The sequence below is a fragment of the Echiichthys vipera genome (assembly GCF_963691815.1).
Source record: "Echiichthys vipera genome assembly, chromosome: 21".
Taxonomy (NCBI): Eukaryota; Metazoa; Chordata; class Actinopteri; order Perciformes; family Trachinidae; genus Echiichthys; species Echiichthys vipera.
Genome location: NC_139846.1, coordinates 19,439,363 through 19,452,811, shown reverse-complemented (window position 1 = coordinate 19,452,811; position 13,449 = coordinate 19,439,363). Strand labels below are relative to the sequence as shown.

General features: G+C 41.8%; 1 protein-coding gene across 1 annotated transcript in view; it reads left to right on the top strand.

The window, feature by feature from the left end:
- Window positions 1-13,449, top strand: part of arhgap29a (Rho GTPase activating protein 29a) — a 36,740-nt gene that overhangs the window by 4,921 nt on the left and 18,370 nt on the right. The window contains exon 3 of the mRNA XM_083935683.1: window positions 12,682-12,825. Within this exon, the coding sequence (XP_083791809.1) occupies window positions 12,682-12,825 (144 nt within the window). The remainder of the gene's footprint in view (window positions 1-12,681; window positions 12,826-13,449) is intronic.

Here is a 13,449-nt window from a genome sequence, read left to right as displayed (position 1 = left end):
CTTGCTTGGTTGGAATGAAAACGTGCAGCCACAGCGACCCTTAACAGGATCAGTTTGACACACCTTGGCGTAAAAAAAACAAATGGGTGCTGCTTGTCCGAGTTGCTGTGTTTTGCAGGAGCTCTGCAGCAGATTGTTGTGCATGTCATCATCTATTTTAGGTGTGAAGGTGCATTGTTGTGGCTGTCTGCCTGACTGGGACAGGTGTGTCATCAGTGTTTTCTTATGCTCCGATGCTGCCAAATTTGTGCGTCAGCTGCTTAAGAATGAAAACAGCACCAGCAAGCTGTTGACTCAGTGAAGCCGAGAACATGGTGTCCCTGGAAAGCTTTTTTAATTTTGCTGCTTCACTTTATGTTTACAATGATCTAAATCTTTTCAGTATCAAGATCTGTTGTATTGTAATCAAAGAACACTGATCTTACTGTATGTTGAAACAGCGCAGATGCATGGGATTCTTGTTGGGTTTTTCACTTTGATAACTTAATGCTGTACCCTTTTCAGTAGACCTGGAGCAGCCCAAATGCCAGTCCACAGTCTGTTTTTCTCTTGTGTTGTTTGCTTTTGCACTTACACATTGTCACCACAATAAATAACATTACAAATCTCTGGGAAAACTTGATACACAGTCAAACTTGTGTCATGTCCTCGTCATATCTCCTCACATAACCTGCATACCTACAGAACAAACAGACTTGTTGCTTGAAACAAACGCTGTCAGTGTGACATTGATTTGTCGTAAAATCATGTATTCATCCATTATTTGTTTGAATCCAAGTCAGTTTTTAATGTAGTGCATGCGTGAAAAACACCCAAACCTGGTTGCTGCCACTGGACTCCGCTCAGTTCCACGAGGTCATCGTACCAGTGCACATCCTAAATATTGTGCAATCCCAGGTGTTCTCCCATGGCTTTGGATTTTTTTTATGAAAGCAAGGTTTTGTCATAGCTCCATCATCATTACTCACCGTTCTAATTGGTAAGTGTTAATGTATGACTTCTCTGGGTCTATGAGTCATGCCCCCTTATGTCAGCTGTGTGTTTTATTTGAAGTCATAAGCAGCACTGAGTCATAAGTGTCCTCAGTTAAACAGTATGGCATTAGACTCTCCTTACACTGAATACACGGTTCTGGGTTGTAATGATTAACAAGTCCCTTCTAAAAATGTTCCGCAGGTGTTGTGTAATGTTTTGATAATGCACTGTAATGCACCTGACCACTCATTACAGGTACAATTTTGAGGCATAGAGCCAAAACCGTTTTAGAGTTACTACTTTATCTTCATATCTCAGAGTTATGGAGTTACATTACGGCTTCATTGCTGTTCCTTTAATTGAAATATGCTGCAAAGATGTGGGAAAATAAATTATTTTCTCCATTTGGAAGCCTGTTGAGTTTTCTGCCATGATGCTAAAGCTTTGTGGGAAAGAGATTGTGCTCTGGGTCCTCAGAGAAAGCCTAAATGCTATTTGAGCGATTTGTATTCTAAATCACCCCTTGTGAAATTCCAGCCTAAAATTAGCCCTACTTGGGCTTTTCACAAACCATACCAGACCCTCTTAATGGCGGTAACTGTGCTCTGTTTAGACAGTCTATCCCACTGGGTCTGGGATCCACTGAAAAGCATTGCAAGCTTCTTCTTTCCTCCAAAAAGTTCCTTTTATGGTTATTTTACTGTGGCCATATTTAAAGCCACTGTAAATTATCACAAGCACAAGACATCTAGCCTTTCTTACTTTAAAGTCGTCTAATGAAGATCAAGTTACATGCACGGTTTGGGAGTTGGTTTTATCATACTGTACACTTATCTAAGCTGCCTTGTAATAAATCCTAACGGGATTTATTACATTACCTTAATTGTTTTGGGTGATCACTGTTTAAAAGCACAGCTACTGTCTTAGCATTAGTTGATGCGGTGCTGGGGTTAGATCTCTGGATTGGTCCCGCTTGGGATTAAAGTGCAGAGTATTGTGACATATGGCAGGTCCATTTATCCCCTCTGCCTAAGAAAGAGGACACACAATCATATACAGAGCACCATCAGCTTCAAATCTATCTTCTGGCAGGGGAACAATGCGTGCTGTTTTGTCCCTCTGTATACAGGTGGCAAAACCATGTCGACTTGTCAAGTTTAATAGGCCAACTGCACTTGAAGATTTGTACGTTGTTTTCAAGTTGTAACCCAAGGGAGCTCCCTCTCCATGTGTTAGGGTGTCTCTCTCCTTCCTCCCCTTTGCTAAGATTTATGGTTATGGGCACTGTTTTTGTTGGAGCAGCTTTGTTCCAGGAGGCTGTCGATGTCTGCCACACACTAAGATAGAGCTTCAGGATTCCCACACTACGCACAAGAAGCCAAGAACTGTGGGCTCTAATGAGGGGCTGTACTTTAGAGACTCAGTACTGGAAGCTTCTTATATACACAGCTGAGGTTTTTAGTCCAACTGTGAAGTAATAGGGATATTGAAGATTGCAGTGTTCTTCATTATTCACTATGGCAGTTTCAACTAACAGCCATTGGTTGTGTAATCAGGAAACCAACCCCTTGCCCTTCTTGGATTAAGGCTTTGAAACGTAGATGGCAAATTTATCCTCTGAATAAGCTTAAGTAGCCCCTGAATCTGTAGCCTCTACCCCCGCGTTGGATTAAAGTCATCTAGAATCAGGCAAGACAGCTTTAATTTGGCATCTGCACTTTTATACAACATCTGCGCTGGCAATTATTCGTCCACTAATGACATTTGATTTAGACAGATCCACTAGTGGGAATGCAAACTTATGAAATGCCCTTAAAGGAATACTTCACCTTCAAAATTATCCTTTGTATATCAGTTTCTCACCCTGTGTTACCTTGAATTCTTGAAGAAGTTGTTTTTCTCACATGCCAATTCATCCTCCTGTATCAGATTCTTTGTTCAGCGTGGAGGCATGTGAGGAGCAGCATTTCTTTTCTTGAAAAGCACGGGGTGAGTGATGAATATACAACTAGTATAAGTTCCTTTTTATAGTATTCTTTTTTTAGTAGTCCTTTTTAATATTCGTATTCCTTTTTAATATTTGCCTCCATGTTTGTGATCAATAGCTCATTTATCATTAAGAGATAAGATAAGATAAGAGAAAACCTCACAAAATGTATCTTTTTGTAATTCAAATCTCAATCTGAAGCTCAGCTAAATTATTTGATTCATAAATCATACAAAGACAAACAAACTACTAGTACTTTTGCTCTTGTTGTTACTCAACAACTAGCCATATCAGATTGAATATAAGGATTGTGTAGAATATATGCATTTTTCTCAATATAAGATAGAGGACACTAAACATGCATTGCACTTGCAGCAAAATCTAACTCATTCTTAGATCAGCCAAGGTGATGTAGATCAGAAATCCCTATGTCATGAGGAAAAACAACTGTGTGTTTGGGTCAACTTTGCAAGGAAGACTTTGTACAGAAGAGTCAGCCATAGTGAAGTGGTTAGATGGTGCAGGTGACAGGTGCTTATTTCAGTTTCAGCATGTCATCAAGGTAAGTAATGGGTTGTAGCATGTTGTTCTCATCACATGGAAAGCCACTTGGCCAGGTTAAACAGCACAGGCATTAAGTGTATTAACTCACGGCTCGAGATGGGACATGGGTTTGTTATTTTTATTGTGGATTACGATAAAAAACAAAAACAATCTAAGTTAATCGTAGTGAGTTTCTAGTGTTGGGATAGTCATGAATATCGTAACGGGTGACTTGACCACCGAAGCAACCATAACAATAATTTGGCCACATCCCATAAGTAACAGTTCAAATTAAGTAGAATTGAATTTATTTGACAGAAAATCTATCTTCTTGTAGCCTGTTAAAATAAGCAGAAAGTGAAAGTGTTTGTTGCATGTACAATTAACATCGCTGTGCATCTATTTATCCACAATAACAACAAATGTTAAGTGTGTGGTTAATGTGCTGTTGTGTTGATTTTTCCTGGGTATCACTTTCTGTGAAGACCGTAACGTTGCTGGCTGGATTTGTCTTGTAGATTCTAAAACGGGATTTAAGAGTGAAGATGTGCACTTTTGCACATTTTTTTGCTGGTTATAACTTATTTATTTATCTTACAGAGCAACAATGTTGAGCTTGCAATCAGCAATAACTTTGACTGGCCCATCACGTGGTTACTTTAGCTAACAGTGAAGTTAGCTACTTTACTGATTTTCTTTCAATTGTTTTAGTTTACCTACATGTAAAGAAAAATCTCTCACCTACTCGATACGGGCCACCCTAGTCTCTTTTGTCCTTTTAGTAAAAGCAGTTAGTGCTGCACAGCTGACAATCAGTTGCTGCCCCTTGGTGGCAATAATAAATACCCAGGTGAGATGGTGGATGTTGATCCCATGAGTTATGAAGTAATGTTGCATCTATTGTTTTGTATCTATTCCCGTGTGTCTCTCTTGAATCAGCTTCTCCAAACTGACTTCCTAGAAAAAAAACTGTCTTTTTGTGAGACACAAACTGGGACAGAATTCAGGCGATGAATGAAGATGGGGCCCATATATGCAGGAGGCCCCTTGGCATAAGAGGTTCAGTACCTTTGCCATAACTGGCAGGTGTCGATCAACATTGCCTCCACAGGCCTAAATACCTCCCCCCCATGTAAAGCTGGTGTGTGCTCAAGCTGTTAATTGTAACCATGATCTCAATTCCATTCTCAAACATTTTACCAAATGAAATGCTTTGATAGTTATAAGAGTACGCTTTCTTGTGCAAGCTTTCTATCACACAAAGCCCATTCTCTCAGGATTAGGGTGCTAGTAAAGCTAAATGGTGTCATTTCGAGGCCTCTTCTCTATGCTGTTGTTTGTCCCTCAACCGCGGCCCCCCTCACCTCCCAGTTCTGCTTCTTGACAGGTGTGCTAAAGGGGCCTATCTCTGTACTTGGTGGACAGCTCTCCCACCTCTCTGGTCTGCGGATGTTCCTTTGCCCGCATTTCACGGCTTTGGGAGCAACTGTAGTCTCTTCAGCCTAATGCCTGACCAGTTTGGCTGCCAGCTCAAGGTTGCACGGTGGGGGGATTTGCAGATTCTCTTAAAGAAAGCATAGTTGGAATGCCAGCCTTCAGAGCTTTGCATCAACATTGGCAGTGGTGGTGGTGATGTGGGGGGATATCCAGAGAAAAAGGTTGTCTGTCTTTCCTCACTGTGACAGACAGCTCCAAAGAGAAATGAAAGAGGGGAAAAACAAATTCTTCACTCTGCACTGGGTATCTCATTTATATGCGAACGACTAAAAAGAGAAGTATACAAGGGTAAACGTTTCTGCTGACTAAAGTAAGATCTTGGAACATTTTATCTGTTCACCCTTGGATTTTAGGATATGTGTCAGTTCCTTATTGGATCTTTATTAATGGAGTTTTCAATGTGTTATAATATCTTGTGTTCCTCTATTAATTATTATCAGGCATTTCCTATCTTCAGCCTTCATTGTGCATAATTTGTCATTCACTTTTGGCTTCCTGAGCTAACAGCTAACAAGCCTGACAAAGGCAGTAGCCTGCAGAGTGGGAACATAAAAGCCCCCCACCAAGGTGGAAGGTGCAGTGTGTCTAGCCTTGGGTTTTTTTCTAAACGCCAGCTCTTTGTGCATGCAGTCATGGGAAAAATAGCTTCAAAGGTGAAGCAACGGGGAATGCCTCGGTATGAGCATAGAAGTCTAGGAAGGCAGTTCCCTGCCTTTTTACCAGCTGCATGTAATCTGCTAATCCGTAGAGTGGACCGCCGGTGGTCTGTCGACAGAGGTGGACCAGGGCCACTGACCACAGGAAGTATGTTGGGGAGGGGGATATCAAGGGATGTATGGGCCACCCATTGCAGTGACCCTGCCCAAGTGTTAAAGGTTAAGTGGACTCATTTTGCAAGACCCCTTTATAGTCGGGCAAATAGTTCAAATTTGGATTGAAACGTTAGGGTCATTTTTAGCATCACACATAAATACCCTATTAAAGATGCAGTCCTGGCGAGAGGGTAATGTGAAGAATGTGGCATTTCACCTGAGCCAATTAAAGAAGAATCCATTTGAACAAAACAAAGGTTACTGAGTCACACAGTGATTGATTATTAGACCTACATATGGTTGCTTGTCTTTTGAAGAAGGGGGCCAAGGCACAAAGGAGCCCCTTGAAACCTAACCTTACCATAGCTTTTGATGAATGCACAATTTCTTTGAAACAACTGCCACTACAGAGCCCTCATTGGTTATTTAGGAATGAGTAGCTGGAATGTCCAGCTGTGGTCGGACTCAATAGGACACATTGAGAGGTTTTGATTGACGTTGGTCATGGCTATGCTGTCCAACATCCTATTTAGGCCCCTCTGCCATGAGCTGCTTCCATTTGATCGGACCTCTGCAGACCCAGTTGTGACATGTTTAGTGATTTCACACTTGCTTTGCGGCAATAAGCACCCCTCCGTTCCCTCAAATGTTTTGAAGCATAGATAATACATTGCTCCCATGATTTGCAATGCATGACTGAGCATAGCTAGGGCCAGAGCGAAAGGAATGTTGCCAAGTCATATTGTGTCAGGCCGTAGTGGAAGTTTTGTGCTTCAAAGAGTCAAGCCATTGATGCTAAGTCCCCAAACTGAGTGTTTCCTTATGATGCACATCAAAAAAGAGAAGCATCAGTATCAATTTTAAGTATTGATGGTAGTGCGCAACTAAAAAACAAAACATTTATTATATGGTAGTCTATAAGTTTTGCAAATGTTACTGCAAGTATTGCAAACCTTTTCACATTAAATGCTTGAGTCTAAGATACTTTGACACAAATAATTGTCAAAGTATCCTTTTGTCTCTGTTTTCTTTGCATGCAAACAAGCTGACACATCTATTAAACAAACTAACAGTATACAAACTTAATGCAAAAAACCCTTTGTACATGCAAATATAAAACACAGATTCACAATTTTGACCCTCCTCCTACCTACCCATCCATCCTCAGCCCCCAGTCATTGCCTCTGTCCACTTCCCACAAAAATGAATGACAGAATCTGTTTGTTCATAAAACGTCTTCAAATGTTCATATGAACTAGCTTCAGCAGTGCTGGTAGCTGCATTGTCTGAACAGCCAAATGCACTAGCCGTGCTGGGGTTGTGGTTTGACGGGTGAGTTTTAACTGGTGACCCTCAGTCAAATACGTTGTGGTTGCTTGTAGTGACGGCAGCTGTTGGGGAAAAAAAGGCTTCAATTTTACTTTTAATCAATTTGAAATACATACTCAGCTGTGTGTATTATTTAACCAACCATTTACGCACAACAATTGACACATTTGGCTAACCAGTTAACACGGTTAATAGTTAACCAGAAACACCGGCATGCCGTGCCACAATTTAGTGCCTGAGCATCTTTAACTGCTGCAAGACTTAACAACACTCAGGTTCACATTCAATAGTTGCAAACGGACGTTAAAAGAGCATGTTCAACAACACTCCTTTTGGTTTGCAGGTATTACAAGTCAGAATAGAACATGCTGTTTCCAAGTCTGTTAAAACATCTGTTGTATGACACCAGCAGATCCAACAATGTCGTACTGTGTTTTAAAAACTGGAGAGTTATGCAAATAACCAAGCTTGACCATTGCATCAGCCCTGCAGGTTAACATTTGACCTGCATAGAGACCTTTTCTATGGTGGGGTACCAACAGGAATAATTTCACATTTAAAATCACTGTTGTGACCTGGGGGTCAGGAGGTGTGCGGGAACTTCACAAAGTGAATAATACTGATTCAAAGATGTCCCAGCTAGAGAGTAGTGCTATGGCTACAGCTCACATGCACACGAACATTGCCTCCAAACTGCATAGACTAAATCAACAAACGTGATATTCAACATTAAAATGTCTGAGTCGGAGAGAATGTTTTGGTATTGAGGTGTCATCGCGATGGTGAATGATCCGACAATGTTTTCATAATGGATCCCCCTCCAACCCTCGCTCCTGAAACTCCCGTCCCCGCTCCCGAACAAGAGGCTGGAATGTTGGGTTTCCATGACGCTAATGAAGTAAAAACCTGGCAATGTGTTACTGGCAGCCTCAGAGCAGCTCCTGATCCGCGGCCTCCTTCTCATCAGGATCAGAGTCTGATCCCCCTGTAGCCTTCATTCACCAGGGCTTATTATGCCCAGGAATGTCTCTCACTCGCTCCTTCTCTCATAACCCCCACTGAAGCTGGGATGTGGGGTGCAGGGGTAAATTTGGGACAAATCCCAAGGGAGAGTACCACCCCAAATACCCCCCCACACACACACACACACACACACACACACACACACACACACACACACACACACACACACACACACACACACACACACACACACACACACACACACACACACACACACACACACACACACACACACACACCAAAACTCCTCCCCTATCACTACAGCCAGTCCTCCCATCGCTAACCATCACACATGGACAAAGACGCACATGCACACACACACACACACACACACACCAATCCCTCTTTCCCATGAAAAGTGAAAAAGTGAAAAGCTGCCGTTGTGATTTATTGCTCCATAAATGCTTCATGTGGCAGGCCCAGCCCAGTGTTTGCTAGTGGCCCCCAGGGACAATAGTGAGTTTTCGGCACTCACACAAGTCCTCATGCAGAACTCTGTGGTCTTCCCTGGGGAAAACCGAACAATCTTCCCAGCAGCTTGTCTGTTTTCCAGTTTTCAGACGATTAATGTTTGCAAATTGAAACACATTTCCTGTCATTGCATTTCACAAAAATTTTTGTGAACTTTCCAAACTTTATTTTTTTCTTGTTTTAATCATGTCTCTACCACTGCTGTAACAAAATTCACTGATCAGATATTCTTTCTTCCTTCCCGATGGGAACAAGTCTTCTTCTCTTTGTGTCTTGCACAGAATGGCAGTTGAGGGGTTAAATAATCAGTCTCTGTACATTATCCTGTGTCCTGCTGGGCTGGTGGACGCAACCATAATGTCTTGCTAATTAGCCTCCATTTAGGATGGTCCAATAGGCCACACAACCGCCATTGAAGATTGAAGCCCAGGGAGCTTTGCAAAGGAAGACCCTCTGTCTCGTGGGCATTCATGGTTTATGCTTGTCCTTAATAAACCTCTAGCTTGCCCAGGCTCGATGCCTCCAGGACTCTGGATTCAGTTACTCGGTCGATGAATGGAGTGTATAGCCTGTGTAGGGATGATTTGGGCCATTGTGTGTATTTTGTCATTGAAAGGATAATGTCCATAAATGGGATCTAAACTGACCAGGACCAATTAAGGGCTTAAGGGTTGAAGCAGCTCATTGTAAACTTTGACCCTTATCAAATTATTGTGGGTTGGGGTTCCTGTATGAAGCTGTGAGAGATAAGATCTTTGGTAAGACTGGATTCTGACAACAATACAGGATAAACACAGTAAAAACATGCAGTTAAAGAAAAAAAATGTAATTTATATAGATATACTTTTACTAAAAACAGGAGAATTGTTCTGTTTTTGGCATTAACTGAACAATAGTCTGTGTGTTACGTCCTGTCAAGTATTTTACTGCAACATTTGTTTAGTTTTAGCCATTGTAAATAGAAAAGTTTATGATGGGAAGTGAATACATATAATTCCACTACAAAATCAGTTAGCAGTCTTTTTTATAATTTTTTTTTTACCATGAATTGTACAGATAGTCTGTAATAGTAATCCAGACGACCAACAAAAAGAATGGCCTTCTCTGTATGCCAGTGTGCAATGATTGTATAGAAGTATTGAGTCCAAGTCTGATGTGTGGCTGTGCCAGAAGCCCACCGCTGGCCCTTTTCCTGCCTCATGGCGAGTTGGGCAGCTAAAACAAAAAGCACAAGAGGCTTTCATCATAAAAAAAAAACACTAGGTATTTGGCACTAGAATGAGCTATGCATGACATCTGATGAAGATGGATGAAGATGGTTACTATGGTGAAGGAGAGTACTCTCCAGGTCCTGAAGCTTTTGGCGAACTAGAAGTTCATGTGGTCGTGGAACAGTCGGGGATTTGTGCTCATCTTGTGTAATCATTTTGGTGTGTCCTGGGTTTTCAATTAGTCCGTTTGCGGAGTTGATTTGGGATTGTTTGCAAGTGCTTGATGTTCACAATTGCGTCGTGACCTACTTGCAGTGTTGTTTCCCGGGGTTATTGCACCTTACCCAATCACTACAACTCTTCGGGTTTATGTTAAGTGGCCCATTGTTGATTTGCTGGGTGTGCTGATTTGGCTGCATTGAAGTTGTCAGTAAAGCAGCAGCAGCATGTATGGTCATTTGGCCCATTATGACCGTTGAGTCTCATTCATTGAGAGAAAACAGACTGTCAGAGTCCTAAAAAAAACTTGAAACATGTATACAGAAAACACATAAGCGTGGTCCTCTATAGCTTTTTGACAGTCAGTGGGTGAATTTTGGCTTCAGTGCTTCATACTGGTTGTTTGATTATTGTTGTGATGCTATGACCTGTTGGTCAATGTGAACTTGTCACCTGCTGGTCAGTTGGCTGGATTTCCGGGTCAGGACTCAGCTAGCATTGTCACGGTGGCCACACATACCCAGCATTATTAGCCCCACTGGCGGCACTAGTTGTCCCACCCCAAAAAAGAGGGCTAATGAATAAAAGAAAAAATGGGAGACAGCTAAAGTCTTTCTGATCCCCCCTTCCATGAAGGGGTAATCCAGGGGTGATAGTCAGCACAAAATGTGGCTTTGACTGCCTGTATCCATTCTTTGTGTACGTGTGTGTGTCTGTGTTTGTGTGTGCACGTGTGTATTTCTTTTTTTTTTGTCAGCTTACTTTGTATTTAGTGTGTTTACAGCTTATGGCCGGAACATATTTTAGTCAAAATGAGAATAATTGTTGTGTATATAATGTGTACCCTTTTCATTCTTGTAGTAGTCCTCTTTGGGCAAGCCAGCTGTGTCAGAACCCTGTCACACTACCCTGTAGTACGTAAAAAGTAGTAGTAGTAGTAAAAAATACACTTTGAATGTAGTTCATGTACTCATTTAATTGCTGTAATTAATAACCTTATTCCTTAACAATGTCAAGAGCACATTATCAAGGTTACATGATAGCAAAGTGCATTGTGTTCCTTTTGTAAATGATAGTGACTCACTGTTAGTAAAGTCACATCTAGTACACAGAACCACATACCTGAGATGTTTTCTCTGGGTAACTGACTAACCAACCCTAATTGCGCAAAGTACATAGTAGGTCATGTTTAGTTATGCACTTGGCTGTCAGGTTAGCACGCTTTTAGTTCATATGTGTAGGTTTGCTCAGTTGTGTGCAATCCCTCTGCTATCTCTGCTTCATGGTATAGTTGCCTAGACAGACATTAGTGTGACATGGCTGCCATGGTCACTCTTTCAACCAACAAAGCTGGAATGTCATGTAGTAATCCCTTTTTTCCAATGAGGTTGCACCATTCATGTAGAGCAGGGAGATTTTTAAATAGCTGGGTTCTAGGTCCGGGCTGCTCAGGTTTTAAAGCACACGGTGCATTGTTAAGCCTCAGTGTTGAAATACAGTACAAATCCCATAATTAAAGCATTTCTTCAGACTGAAGAAACCATTCATAACATGACGTCGTAACTTGAAAAGCCTCTACATAGCACGTTCTATGGCATAGCATACCTGGCTTACTGCAAAATGACTTGTAGCAGGGGTGAACTGGACACTGATCTCTTGTAATCTAATTGGTCAAAGGTCAACAAGGCTAACTGATAATGTCAGCATGAAGGAAGAGAGATTCATTTAGGATGTTGAGAAGCGCCACATCTTATATCAGGGGTGGGCAATTCCGGTCCTGGAGGGCCACTGTCCTGCATGTTTTAGGTTTCTCCCTACCCTAACACACCTGAGTGTTGTTTGAGAAACCTAAAACATGCAGGACAGTGGCCGTCCAGAACCGGAATTGCCCACCCCTGTCTTATATGATCCACACATCACTATTTTTGATTAAAATTTAAGAAAATTATGTTAGTTATGAAGAAATAACTTGGATACTTGCTAATTTGCGGATGGACAAATCACAACGATCATCTCAGACTTGCACTGTGACATTTCCAGTAGTATATCTGGACAATTTTTCACACTCCATCCGACTCCATCAGCCAGAGATCGTTCGCTGTATGTTAGGAAGAGGTATCAAACTATCCAACACTGATGAAATGGGAATCAAGCTTCTGTTACTGCGGTTGCACAGTTCTTTCTTCTGTTTAGCTGTAAAAGGAGAAAGCTTGTGACCCGCCCACCATGTCGAAAACAGTCGAGCCAAAACCAAGAACTGTCCTGAGCGAACTTTCTTTCTAATCAAATTGTACACTAACATATATTTCTGAAAACTACGGCTGTTAGAGACTGGTCAGCTCTGATTGGTTGTTTGTTTCGGATGCGGCGGAATCTTACAGGTGCCATTAGGAGCACCAGGAGCAGGAATTGGCCTAAGCAGTAAATAATATCCTATGTCAAATCCATGAGGTTTACTAAGACTATATCGTCCTTGTGACTTCAGCTACATTCTGTATAATACATGTAGTTTATTGACTTAACTTAGAGATTCCTCTACTCATGCTTATTACAAGATAGATTTAAGGCAACATATATGTTCACTATTACACCTATAGTGTCTATAACTTTCCAGAGCATCAGGACTGCCTCCATCATGCCGTGCATGAGCGTCTAGGGGAGCTGCTGCGAGTCCTGAAGGCCATTATCAGCAAACACCAGAGCCTCAACTCAGTGGACATCCTCAGTACAGCTGGAACCGTCATCGCCACGGTCAAAGGTGAGCTATGATGACCAGATCTCCCTTAAAAACATGCATAACTCACTGCTTTCCTGTAAAACATACGAGCTACTCCTCCACTCACCCCTTTGGTCTGTTTTCTGTCTCTGCTTATCTAATCCCCCCTCTCCCTTGACAGTTTTTTCTCCTGGATGTTCATTATGACTATGTCCTCTCTCTCTCTCTCACACCATCTGTCTTCTCAAGTCTTAAAAAGAACTTCCCAGGGAATGTTTCTGAATAGTTTTCTTATAGCTTCAAAGCAATGCAGCCCTTCAGAAGTCTCTCAAGTGCTTAGAATTCAGCAGCATGTGTCTCAAACCCCATACAGAGACTAAGAAAATAATATTTGGGAGTCAGATACCTGATTCAAGAGGCAGCGAGACACGGGTGTCTTTTGTGCTTTGTCTGCCAGTCCAGAGGGAACTACACTGAGGAATCCTATTCAATCTCTCATTCTCTGAGATTATGATCTGGCATGCGGGTCAATTCTTAACTTGGCTGCCACACAAGAATCCCCTCAGTATACCTCATCTCCATTTGCATTGTAAAGAGGGGCATAGAGGGGCTGCATAGCTTTTTGAAAAGCTTTCACTTCATACTCAATGGTGACATGATGAAGTG